Raw genomic sequence first — 13258 nt, 5'->3', positions numbered from 1 at the left:
AATGCTAAAACGCTCACTAGTTCGAGCTAGTAATCGAGCACAGGCCTAAGTGGGAGCTCAGATGGAAATAGCCAGTAACGAGGTCTCCGGCTCCCCTCCTCCCCCCCACTTGCTCTTATCATACATTGTCATTATATTGTTAACGGCTAAAGCTTACAATAAAATATGTTCAGTTTAAATAGAGGTTACAGACTCTTTCTTTTGTAAGATGATGCTCCAACTTTGAGCAATAATAAATCAACCGATCCGACCACTAGCCTGAGCAGGTTAACTTCAAAATTCTTAAACCCTTTTTGCCTTCTATATCCCGCAGCTGACAGAGTATCCCATCCGGGACACAGCATATGGGGGCACTGCCCTCCCACCCCCGCTCGAGCATCACATGGCCACATACTCCGGGGATTAACCGCTTCTGCTTCCATGGTTCCCCCCTCCCACCGCCCCCCTCGATCTACTGCAATACAACCCACTTCCAGGTCTATTTTCCCGCTTTTGGTTCATGAAATGCTTAAAAAGAGCAATCTATTGTACCATATTTTGTTGATCTATTATGGGCTCCTCCCCTCTCCCCCCCTCCCCTCATCAGATCGTGCAGTTCGAGAGGCTGTGACTAAAGAACACACCCCCAGGACACCGCTCTTCTCCATCACCCGGAGCACAGCTCCCATGTTCTACCGAACTCATAAACCCACCCTCATCGAGCTTAGTAATTTCCTCCAGGGAGGCAGGGGGATCCGGGGGCTAGGGAGTATAGGGACCCAAATATCCTGAACACAAATATCAATGAAACCCGATAGTAAGCTGCACCCCACAGATATACTTTCCCACTGAATCTGAAAATACTCTTACTCAATAAAGCATCTTCCAGGAGCATTCACTCACAGACCCGTAAGAGCAGAGTTTAAATTTGCCCATCATAGAAACTTGGAGACCGTCTTTATAGACTGGATTGTAGCAGCAGAGAGTCTGAAGAGCTCCCACCATCTTCGAGGCAGCTCCACATTTAATGCTGGGGGGTTGAGCAAGAGTCTCCAGTCTGATTGTGCAGATCAAGGGCTCGGTTCAGATCGGGACTGTCTCTGGCCGGTTTCTCCCTTAGTATGCGGTGATCTAGATGGGTCATAGCGGGGTTCTTCTTGCTGGTGGCAATAGGGTGAGGAGGTCCATGCGGGGGGGGGGGGGGGAACTGTCAGGTTTATACAACACTCCAAAGAGCGCATAGCCACAGAGCCGGACCGGGGGTATATTAGCAGCGCCCCGAACATCTAACAACGTCTTTCTCGCTGCGGCAGGCTCAGGTAAACATAAACCAAAACTTTGTCAGGCTATAGTGAAAACATAGTAGGACATGTGAGTCAGGACTCACGTGGACCCTCCGTGGATGGAACTCGCTGCCTCCTTCTGGATCGTTGTTGGCGGGGGGGGCTGGTGAGCCCGTTGAGAGAACGAACCCGGGCGCCCCGCAGAACGAGGCATCAGGGCCAACCAATTCGGGACCGAGATTGGTTCCGATTCCAAAAAGGCAAAAAATGCAGGGAGGTCCACTGGGGAACGGAGCGTGAAAGAGGAATTGCCATTTCGAAAAGTCACCGCTAGCGGGTATCCCCAGTGGTATGTGCAGCCCTTTCGTCTGGCCAAGTCCAGTATTGGTCTCAACTGGGCTCTGCGCTGAAGAGTGGCCCTGGAAAGATCAGGTAAAATCTTGATCGACGCGCCATCAAATTCCACCTACCCATGATCCCAGGCCTTGCGCAGTATGATTTCCTTCCGTGTGTATCTGTGGAGCCTGCACAGAACATCCCGAGGCCTATCCGGGTCTGATGACCTAGGACCAAGTGTCCTATAAACTCTGTCCAGCTCTAAGCTCGTCGGAGGCTCGCCCAGTATTTTCTGGAATATGGCCACTACTGTCGCCTCCAAATCCTCTGATCCGGTGGCCTCCGGGAGGCCCCGCAGCCGCAAGTTATTGGGGCGGCTACGGTCCTCCAAGTCCTCCAGGTGTAGCTGCAAATCTACTGCGGTAGTTGCCTGGGCCTCCTGGGAACGCTCCAGAGCTGACACTCGCTGCGTGAGGGCCGAGACCGCTCCCTCTCCGGATTCCACCCGGTCCGATATGACCTGTATCTCGGCCCTGATCTCCTGTAAGTCGCGAGCGTGTGCCTCTTCTACCCGGAGGATGAGGGATTCAATGTCCGACTTAGAGGGGAGTGCCTCTATGTCCACCCTCGTGGGGAGAGCTTGAAGAATGGCTTGCAGGTTGTCAGGCATACTGCTAGGGTGTGATGAGGAGCTAGCCATCTCAGTTCTTAAATCAGCCGGGGTCTCTGAGAAGCAATTCGGCGTGTTGGACAGAGATGGGTGGAGGCGTGAATCCGGTGATTCAGGTCTGTCCATGTACTGCACACGTGGCGCTGTCGCAATGGCGCCCGGAGAGGATCTCTGTGAGTCTCGGAAATATCTTTTAATTCCGCTCCGTGGAGTTGTAGTCTGGGGTCCTCTGGTCAGCGATCGTGTCCTGTACCTCTTGGAGGTTATCATACCTCGTTTTCTTGTTCTAAAGCCGTCTTAAGTGTGGGTGAGAGAAGGGATAGCCAGGAGCACTCCAGAAACACTTCTTCACATGGCCATTGCCAAGCCACGCCCCCTTTGTTTGTTTTTTTAGTAGTGGGTCATGGCAAGAAATATAAAGCTAAAATGTAAAAAGGTTTTCCTGTGATAAAAAAAAATAAAAATCAGGGGATAACCATTAACAATTAACACAAAATAAGGATCCCATCTGTCCTTAAAAAAAACAAGGTATAATTCACTTGGATACACTAAATTAGTTTTTCTCAACCTTTTTTTTCAGTCAAAGCACCCCATTCTAAAATTTAAAAAATAAACTGATAGGTTTACACAATGTAGCAACATCCACACACATGGGACACCCAACATTAGAGGTGATTTATTCTTCCAAAGCAAACACTCCTTTGCATACTGGTACTGACTAGTATTCTAATGTTTCTCTTTTCCCTCAGTTTATCTACCTGACTCAGCTTATGTAACCCCAGTGCTGACAGAGAGGGGCAAGGGAAGGCCAAACAAGGATGCTGTGTGCCTGACGTCCTCCTTATCAATCGATAATGTCATTGGTTGTTAGGACGCTGTCGGCTAGAAGGTTGTAATGGTGCACAATGAAAACCTTTGGCTTTGTTTAACTAAAAGGCAGACTTGATCTACCCGCTGGCTTGTATACCATGTTCAGGTCATTTTTTAGGCAGTTGCCAGGGCACCCCTGAAGAAACCTGAAGGCACCCTAGTTGAAAAAGGCTACACTAAGTAGTGAAAAAGATATGTATAGTTGCCTAAGTTGCACATGCCTAAGTTGCAAAACTGGGTTAGAAATCAGTGGGAAATGATAGATTTCCAATTATATTTTTCCTTCTTGTACTGGTGGCCGATACAAAAAACTGCTCTGCTACTGGTGTCGCTGGGTTAATAAAATTAAGGCCTTGTACATACAAGCTTTTAGCATATTTAAGAGCAGTGTGTACAGCCAGCTACGTTGGGCCTAATTAAAAAAATGCATAAATTATGCATTGTGTTATAGCATTAACAGAGCAGTTTTGCTTTTCCAAAGTTTCCCCAGGGTAGTTTTAGACTGACCTATAGTTTTAAAACAACTTTAAGTAAGAGTCAAATAATATAATGTCTAACAACTGCTAACACTTTCCTTTTGAAAAAAAGGTTTAATCAATATAAAATAAAGCTGGCAATTGTAAGCACCCCTGCCAATGTTTTTGATGGTCTTAACCCTATAACTGCCATTGGTGGACAGCTTGGCCTGTTACAGGAAGTGTACTACCAAAAGATCTACTGCCAAGATCAGTAGGGAATAAAACTAATGGTCTAGAGGGAGTTAGAAAAACAAAAACTGCTAGGTTGGCAGACTGCATCATACATGTAATTGATAAGTGAACTGCTGGCCCTCACGTTAGCCCAGCTGTTAGCAAGCTTCAGTAGGTGTTTGACAAGTTTCATGTAGCACTGAAGGCTGCAAAATTTACTAACATCTTATTTTAGTGACAGTCAGTAATTCATAAGGATGTGCTTAATTTTCCAAAGCAGGAGCTGAAGGGTGTTTGGTATAAAAGATTGCATGAGTCTAGTTCCCCTTTAAGAACAATCTGCTTCACCATTTGATCTCTATTCATTGAAATTAATCTGTATCTAGTAACCTTCATTTGCAGTGGTTCTTTTTTTAGACCTTCTTTTTTAAACATTCCCATGATGCTGTGTGGCTGGTGATCATTTAGAATCAGAAATGAAAAACTGTCAGGCCACGATGTTGAATTAAATTTCTCAGGAACACAAACATGTTTTTGCTAATACATGGAATGTTCCCACACTTTTTAATATCCATAAATATTTATATGTGTCCAGAAGGTTGATGCCTCATCCAGACTTATTAATCTTCCATAAGTGTAAGTAATAGGCAGGTAATGAAAGTAGTAGTACAGGAAGGAAACCTTGCAGATAATTCCTAGGTGGTATTATATATTCTCCTTAACTTACATGTTTATCTAACGTGGCTTTTATTTACTTGGTTCATAGCCTGACTCAGAATCCAGGGTGAATGGAATCTCCATGTCTACAGTATTAATGCAGCCGCCAGCCCCACAATATACAGCTGACCACTACAGTTCACAGTTTCAACAGACAGGTGAGAATCTGATCTAAATGATTATGCATATATATATATATATATATATATATATATATATATATATATATAGACAGTACTGTGCAAAGGTTTTAGGCAGGTGTAAAAAAATGCTGTAAATTAAGAGTGCTTTCTGAAATAGAAATATTAATAGTTTATTTTCATCAGTTAACAAAATGGAAACTAAATGAACAGAAGAAAAATTCAAATTAAATCAATGTTTGGTGTGACCACTATTTGCCTTCAGAACACCATCCATTCTTCAGTTCTCCTAGGTACACTTGCACACCGTTTTTGAAGGAACTCAGCAGGTAGGTTGTTCCAAACATCTTAAAAAACTCACCACAGATCTTCTGTGGATGTAGGCTGCCTCAAATTCTTCTGTCTACCTGCCGAGTGCCTTCAAAAACAGTGCGCAAGTGTACCTATGAGAATTAAAACTGTTTTGAAGGCAAAGGGTGGTCACACCAAATATTGATTTGATTTGGATTTCTCTTCTGTTTATTTACTGTGCATTTTGTTAATTGATTAAAAGAAAAACTATTACCACTTCTATTTCTGAGAGCATTCTTAATTTACAGGCATTTTTTTCACACCTGTCTAAGATGTTTGCACAGTACTGTATATATATATATATATATATATATATATATATATATATATTTCAATATCATGCAAGTTTCATGATGTGCACATACTGTATGCTTTTAGGTCAAATTCTATTTGAGAGGCAGGTTATGTGTATTGGAAATTAGAATTTTATTTGATTACAAGCTGCAGAATGCATTAGGTGTATACATCTCAGTTTTCAGCAAGTGTGCAGTATTGCTGAGAGAATAGTGGGATCCTGTTTAATGGGACTTTATTCTGTATCATGGCTAGTTTATGAAAAACACAATGAAAGGTGAGCAGGCCTGATGACAAAGTTTGATTGTATGTGAAAACCATAAGTTCTTATGGGTTAACTCCTAATGTTAATGTTATTGACAATGCAGTTTAGATTAAATTAAAAATGTTCCTTCTAACCACAAATAGTCTGAAGAGGCCTGTTTCATAAGCATCAGCATAGCCTTACCACCGCCTTACTGGTTAAAAAAAAGACGGAAACACCAGTATATTTTTAAAACCTAGTGGTGTTTTTTTAAAATGTGCCCTTCACTTTGCATGCATTGGGAAAGCAAGTGAATCCCCAGTAATTTGAAAGTGGTTCTAAAGTCAAAAGTTTCTTAATCTTAATGTATTCTATGCATTATAATAAAAAACGTTCTGTATGCAGCAGCCCCCCTAATAGCCCATCTCGAGCCAATGAGGTGAGACAGAGCAACGGCTCGGCTTGGGTGTCCCCATAGCAATCTGCTTGCTGTGGGGGCATTCAGCAGGAGGGAAGGGGCCAGGAGCGCCGGCAAAGAACCCGAGAAGAAGAGGATATGGGCTGCTCTGTGCAAAACCACTGCACAGAGCAGGTACAGTGCATCCGGAAAGTATTCACAGTGCTTCACTTTTTTCACATTTTGGTATGTTACAGCCTTATTCCAAAACTGATTAAATTCATTATTTTTTCTCAGAATTCTACATACAATACCCTATAATGACAATATGAAAGATGTTTGTTTGAAATCTTTGCAAATTTATTAAAAATAAAAAACGAAAAAAAATCGCATGTACATACAGTATCTCACAAAAGTGAGTACACCCCTCACATTTTTTGTAAATATTTTTTCATGTGACAACACTGAAGAAGTGACACTTTGCTACAATTCAAAGTAGTGAGTGCACAGCTTGTATAACAGTGTAAATTTGCTGCCCCCTCAAAATAACTCAACACACAGCCATTAATGTCTAAACCACTGGCAACAAAAGTGAGTACACCCCTAAATGAAAATGTCCAAATTGGGCCCAATTATCCATTTTCCCTCCCCAAGGTCATGTAACTCATTAGTGTTACAAGGTCTCAGGTGTGAATGGGGAGCAGGTGTGTTAAATTTGGTGTTATCGCTCTCACTCTCTCATAATTGTCACTGTAAGTTTAACATATCACCTCATGGCAAAGAACTCTCTGAGGATCTGAAAAAAAGAATTGTTGCTCTACATAAAGATGGCCTAGGCTATAAGAAGATTTCCAAGACTCTGAAACTGAGCTGTGGCACGGTGGCTAAGACCATGCAGCGGTTTAACAGGACAGGTTCCACTCACAACAGGCCTCGCTATGGTCAACCAAAGAAGTTGAGTGCATGTGCTCAGCGTCATATCCAGAGGTTGTCTTTGGGGAATAGACGTATAAATGCTGCCAGCATTGTTGCAGAGGTTGAAGGGGTGGGGGTCAGCCTGTCAGTGCTCAGACTATACGCCTCACACAGCATCAAATTGGTCGGCAAGGCTGTCATCCCAGAAGGTAGCCTCTTCTAAAGATGATGCACAAGAAAGCCTGCAAATAGTTTGCTGAAGACAAGCAGACTAAGGACATGGATTACTGGAACCATGTCCTGTGGTCTGATGAGACCAAGATAAATTTATTTGGTTCAGATGGTGTCAAGTGTGTGTAGCGGCAACCAGGTGAGGAGTACAAAGACAAGACAAACCCTATTGAGCATCTGTGGGGCATCCTCAAATAAAAGGTGGAGGAGCACAAGGTCTCTAACATCCACCAGCTCTGTGATGTCGTCATGGAGGAGCGGAAGAGGACTCCAGTGGCAATCTGTGAAGCTCTGGTGAAGTCCATGCCCAAGAAAGTTAAGGCAGTGGTGGAAAATAATGGTGGCCACACAAAATATTGACACTTTGGGCCCAATTTGGACATTTTCACTTAGGGTTGTACTCAGTTTTGTTGCCAGTGGTGTAGATATTAATGGCTGTGTGTTGAGTTATTTTGAGGGGACAGCAAATTTACACTGTTATACAAGCTGTACACTCACTACTTTACATTGTAGCAAAGTGTTATTTCTTCAGTAATGCCATATGAAAAGATATAATAAAATATTTACAAAAATGTGAGGGGTGTACTCACTTTGCCATGACAATCAAAACTGAGCTCAGGTGCATCCTGTTTCCACTGATCATCCTTGAGATGTTTCTACAACTTGATTGGAGTCCACCTGTGGTAGATTCAGTTCATTGGACATGATTTGGAAGGGCACACACCTGTCTATATAAGGTCCCACAGTTAACAGTACATGCCAGAGCATAAACCAAGCCATGAAGTCCAAGGAATTGTCTGTAGACCTCCGAGACAGGATTGTATCAAGGCACAGATCTGGGGAAGGGTACATAAAAATTTCTGCAGCATTTCTACTGCAGCTCAGTGCCTTCCTTCACCAGTAAATGGAAGACGTTTGAAACCACCAGGACTCTTCCTAGAGCGGGTCGACCCAGCCAAACTGAGCAATCGGGGGAGAAGGGCCTTAGTCAGGGTGGTAACCAAGAACCCAATGGTCACTCTAACAGAGTTGCAGCATTTGTAGACAGAGGAGAACCTTCCAGAAGAACAACCATCTTTGCAGCACTCCACCAATCAGGCCTGTATGGTGGAGTGGCCAGACGATAGCCACTCCTCAATAAAAGGCACATGACAGCCCACCTGTAGCTTGCCAAAAGTCACCTGGAGGACTCTCAGACCATGAAAAACAAAATTCTCTGGTCTGATGAAACAAAGATTAAACTCTTTGGCATGAATGGCAAGCATCATGTCTGGAGGAAACCAGGCACCGCTCATTACCTGGCCAATACCATCCCTACAGTGAAGCATGGTGGTGGTAGCATCATGCTGTGGGGATGTTTTTCAGCTGCAGGAACTGGGAGACTAGTCAGGATCGAGGGAAAGATGGATGCAGCAATGTACATAGACATCCTGGATTAAAACCTTTTCCAGAGCGCTCTGGACCTCTCTGTCCCGTTGGAAGGTTCATCTTCCAACAGGACAATGACCCTAAGCACACAGGCAAGATAACAAAGGTGTGGCTACGGGACAACTCTGTGAATGTCCTTGAGAATTTTGAGGAAAATAATTAATTTAATCCATTTTGGAATAAGGCTGTAATATAACAAAATGTGGAAAAAGTGAAGCACTGTGAATACTTTCCAGATGCAAGTGTAACATGTTTGTTATTTTTAAACCAAAAAAAAATGATACTTTAGTATCACTTTAATGAATGGGAAAAAGGGCTGGGGGAAAGGTCATATGACCTGTCAAAGTCATGTGACTTAGTTCTTCTCCTTTCATGTGGTATTCTTTTTGCATCATGCAGAGACCACTCTGATAGACACCGCCGGCTGCACACAGTGGCCTGTATTCTTTAAATGACTTGTAAAATGCAAGCACAGTGTACAGTACAGAGCGTGGTATCCAGCAGAAAGCAGATCTCCTTTTCAATATCCCCTGAGTGTCTGTAGCATATGTTATCTAATACAGCTGTTGTAACCTTATTCTGCCATATTAATAGGTGTTGATTTCACTGTTTACATTCTAATGTATTAGGCAAAAAAGGTGCTGTAATTACCACTTGGTAAGACAAAAAATGAAGTTATGAAGGTTTGAGTAAACTATGGCCATATTTTGACATCCAGGGTGCCACAGTTGCCTGTTTAAATGGATTACAGAATACGGCTGTACATGTGTATACGCAGCTCAGAGTGTAAACATGCATACAAGTACATGTGACTGGATGCAGACTGCCTGTATCCCATCCATAGGAGTATGCACATTTGTGCTCAGAGCTGCCTACAGCTGTATCTCGTAATTAATTTATTCAGGCAGCTAAAATACCTAAAAATGGATGTATTTTATGTTCTATGCTCCAGTACACCCATGTGCATAAGCCCTTAAACTAATGAGCACTAAGATTTAACAGTTTAAAAACAGTTTGAGTAAAAATAATTTTATAGATATCAAATGTAAAGGATGAAAAAATATCTACCAGTTGCACTGTATAGACTGCCTTGTCCAGAGGCTGATCATTCATCTGTGAAATGGAGCTGTGTTGCTTTTATTACATAGGCTCTTCCTACCCAACAGAGACCTACATATTAAAAGTGATCCCGATAGAATCAGTTTAATTCTCCTCCAAGCAGTAATTATGAAGCCTCTGCTAGAGACAATCTCATCTTGGTTATCACTCATGCATTGCAAATGTTACAGTATTAACATTGCATACCCGTAGAACTTTAATAGACTTCTGCTTTGAGGAATTGTTACATTTCCTTCTGAACTTTCCTGCTTTGATTAATGCATTTACAGATGACATACTATCTTCCTCTCATAACACCAGCACAGACCTGATGGATGTTATGGAACAAATAAACAGCACATTTCCACTCAGCAGCTGTAAGTGCTAATACTTATTATTATTTTACTTTTTTTTACAGGTGTTACGTTGAGGTTTTGTTTTACAAAATTCTAAAGCTTCAGAGTTGCATTGTTTCATTAAAATAGTGTAATGCATGAGCAAGATTCAATTTAATTAGAAGATTGTATTGAGAAGTGAGTGGGTCCGAATCTTACTGTGCTTTGTAGAACCAAGCTCCAAACTTTTTTGCGGGGGGAAGAACATCCCCACATAGGGGTTTTAAGTTTTGATAATGTGAAATAATGTGGGATTTGGATAGATCAGAGATAGGGCTTGTCATGGCTTTGCAGTATGCATTAGGGGTTCAGCATAGGACCAGGGGGTGAAAACGGTATCACATGTTCTGCCTTGACTTTGGAATACAATGTTGGCAAACCTGTGTTCTTTGGTATTTTGTAAATTTCCTATATTTGTTCTCTCTTCGAACCTTTTAATTGTGTAAGGCTGTTACTTGAAAACCTTTAACAAACAAATATCAGTGTACCTAAATATACTTTTTTCCATCTTCCATCTTGGGTGAATGCTTTAGTATGGCAGGCAGTGATGAGAACATAATAAAATGTGTTCTTTTGTCCCATTACTTATTTGGAACATATTGTATATAATTTGTCTCCGTGCATTTTCCAGATTGATATGGTGTTGGAAAAATTTATCGTAATATGTAGTTCTAAAGCTAGGCTCAGATGAGCATCCCCCAATCCAGCCAAGCTCAGCAAACCTGATGACAATCCTTATTTTTACAGATACCAACAGGGCAAGCCAGACTCCTCTGGACTGCAATTTTTAGTGGTTCAGTGTGTTTGTGCGGCTCGCCATACATGGTGTGAATTTCTTACCTACCACCATGGGTTCCATTAAAGAAATTTGCAAGATTCCCCCATCAAGATTCCCTCATCAACACAAACAGTGCTTACAGGGGAAACCCTCCTGCCGAGACATTGTTTGCTCTCGGTGGGGGGCGACCCTGGGAAGCCAAGAGAAGACAGTGGTTATCGCTAGCGGCTATAGCAGCCGCTTGCAATAATCCAAGCGAATCCAGCAGGCTGGTTGCACCCAAGTTGATTGATCAAACAACTTGGTACATTCAGCCTGCAGTGCTGCTGAACCGGCTGAGGTTCGAACCATGTATGGCCGGCCTAAGTTTCATACCCATCCCCTGCAGGGTTTTTGAACCAGAGGTTTCTATGTTGTTCACCCCCTCTGACTTCCATAGAGATAAACACACACCTAAGGGCAATCTGAATGAGCATGTTTAGTTGAAATCTGTAATAAAAAAAATTAAAGCAGTAGGTTGATGTCTACAAGTATGTCTACAAGTGTGACAAATGTCTAATGTCTCTGTTCAGCTAAAAACTCAGTGAACAGCTACAGCAGGGAAAATATCCTATTGCTTAAATTAAAATGACAATGGTGTATCTGCAGAACTCTATAAATTAATAACACTAATAATGATAATACGGGCACTATTTTTGTTAATAAAAAACAGGGTTTACTGACTCAAAATTAATTGATGACTTTAAACACTTCAATGCCAGGCACTTTTAACCCTTTCCTGCCACACTTTGAATGACAATTGTGCGGTCATGCAACACTGTACCCATAAGAAATTTTTATCATTTTTTTCACAAATAGAACTTTCTTTTGGTGGTATTTATTCACCACTGATTTTTTTTTTTTTGCTAAATAAACAAAGAAAACCCTGAAAATTTAGGGGAAAAAAACACTTTTTTCTTTGTTTTTGTTATAACATTTTGCAAATAAACCGCCTTTATTCATGAATTTAGGTCAAAATTTTTATTCTGCTACATTTCGTGGTATTTAGTAAGAGGGATGGCAAGTTTTTTGAAGTTGTAATTTTCTGTCACAATTTTTTGGAAAATTAAGATATGAAAAAAAAAAATCACAATTTTTTTTTTTTACATACTGTCACCAGTGCATTACAGCTAAATTGTTTAAATCGGCCTTTGAGTGCCACATCCCTAATTCGAAATGTTAAAGTATGGTGTGATTTTACCGGCACAAGTCCATATATAATTAAAATATAAAGTGTATTCGAAAAAAAATTTTTTTAAAAAGATACCAAACATTCACATTATAAAATCATGTTTATGAATACCCAGTTAAGGTATACAAGCTTATATCCAGTGATATGTCCGAGCAGTATGTATCTTATATTGTATATAGTGTATAAGATACATACTGCTCAGACATATCACTGGATATAAGTTTGTATACCTTAACTGGGTTGATTGTGTAAAATGTCTATGTATTAAGGAACATAATTTTATAACGTGAATGTTTGTTATGTTTTAAGAAAAAATATTTTTGTAATAAACTTTATATTTTAACTATATATGGACTTGGGCCATTAAAATCCCACCATACTTGCTGCAGTACAGCGTTATCATATAACTGGTGTGCCAGTGATCAGGGACACTGACTGTATGCAAAAAAAAAAAAAGATTTTTTTTTAACACACTGTGACCAGAGCAATACAGTGTTGCCATAGAAACTATTTAGAAACTAAACTGGGGAAGTGATCAGGATTTTATTTTATTTTTTTACACATTATGATTGCTAATACTAATGAATTTCATTGGTAAAAGCAACCATCTTTACTGAATGAAACTGATTCATTCGGTGTCTTTTGTTGTGATTAGCTATAATTGGCCAAAGCGAATCACATGACACAGATAGATTGACCCTGTCCGTACCATGTCTGCACCATGTGTTCACTGCGACCAATCACAGCTAGCAACACAATTGTATACAATGGTTTGCATGAAAGGAAGCCATCCATTGTTTACAATTGTCATGTGATCTGCTGTGACTGGTCACAGCGATCACATGACACTGTCAGCGGTCCAGTATAGCGATCAGTCAGCGGCCGTGCCTTTGGAGGGGACCTTATATGATGTCCACTCCCAAGGAGGAAAGTCCTGCCTCGCCTGTCATCCAGCTTTAGGCGGGGCGGGAAGGTGCTAAAGCTGATATAATGCCACAGGTTGACTGCATAAAATATTGTTAGTTTTCTTTAGACAGCATTCCTCATATAATATCTTTCTTGATAGACTTGTATGAGTTTTTCATTTAAGTCTTATATGACAGACAAGTAGTGGGGACAAAAGAATGAATTGCAGACTGAATACTGCTTATCCAGTATAAAGCCTTCTTTTAGCAATACCTAGTGTCACAAATTAACATTCTTTAGAAGTCC

The 13258-nt window shown here is 41.2% G+C and overlaps 1 protein-coding gene across 10 annotated transcripts in view; it reads left to right on the top strand.

Moving 5' to 3' along the window:
- The window catches only part of UTRN (utrophin), a 1071426-nt gene that overhangs the window by 1044509 nt on the left and 13659 nt on the right, over window positions 1-13258 (top strand). For all 10 annotated transcript variants that reach the window (XM_073627744.1, XM_073627752.1, XM_073627745.1 and 7 more), the window contains 2 exons: window positions 4594-4702; window positions 9933-10019. In XM_073627744.1, coding sequence (XP_073483845.1) covers window positions 4594-4702; window positions 9933-10019 — 196 coding nt within the window. The remainder of the gene's footprint in view (window positions 1-4593; window positions 4703-9932; window positions 10020-13258) is intronic.

Source organism: Aquarana catesbeiana, linkage group LG04 (genome assembly GCF_042186555.1).
Source record: "Aquarana catesbeiana isolate 2022-GZ linkage group LG04, ASM4218655v1, whole genome shotgun sequence".
NCBI classification, from domain to species: domain Eukaryota; kingdom Metazoa; phylum Chordata; class Amphibia; order Anura; family Ranidae; genus Aquarana; species Aquarana catesbeiana.
Note: the sequence above shows the minus strand (reverse complement) of the source record. Positions and strands in the feature narration are given on the sequence as shown.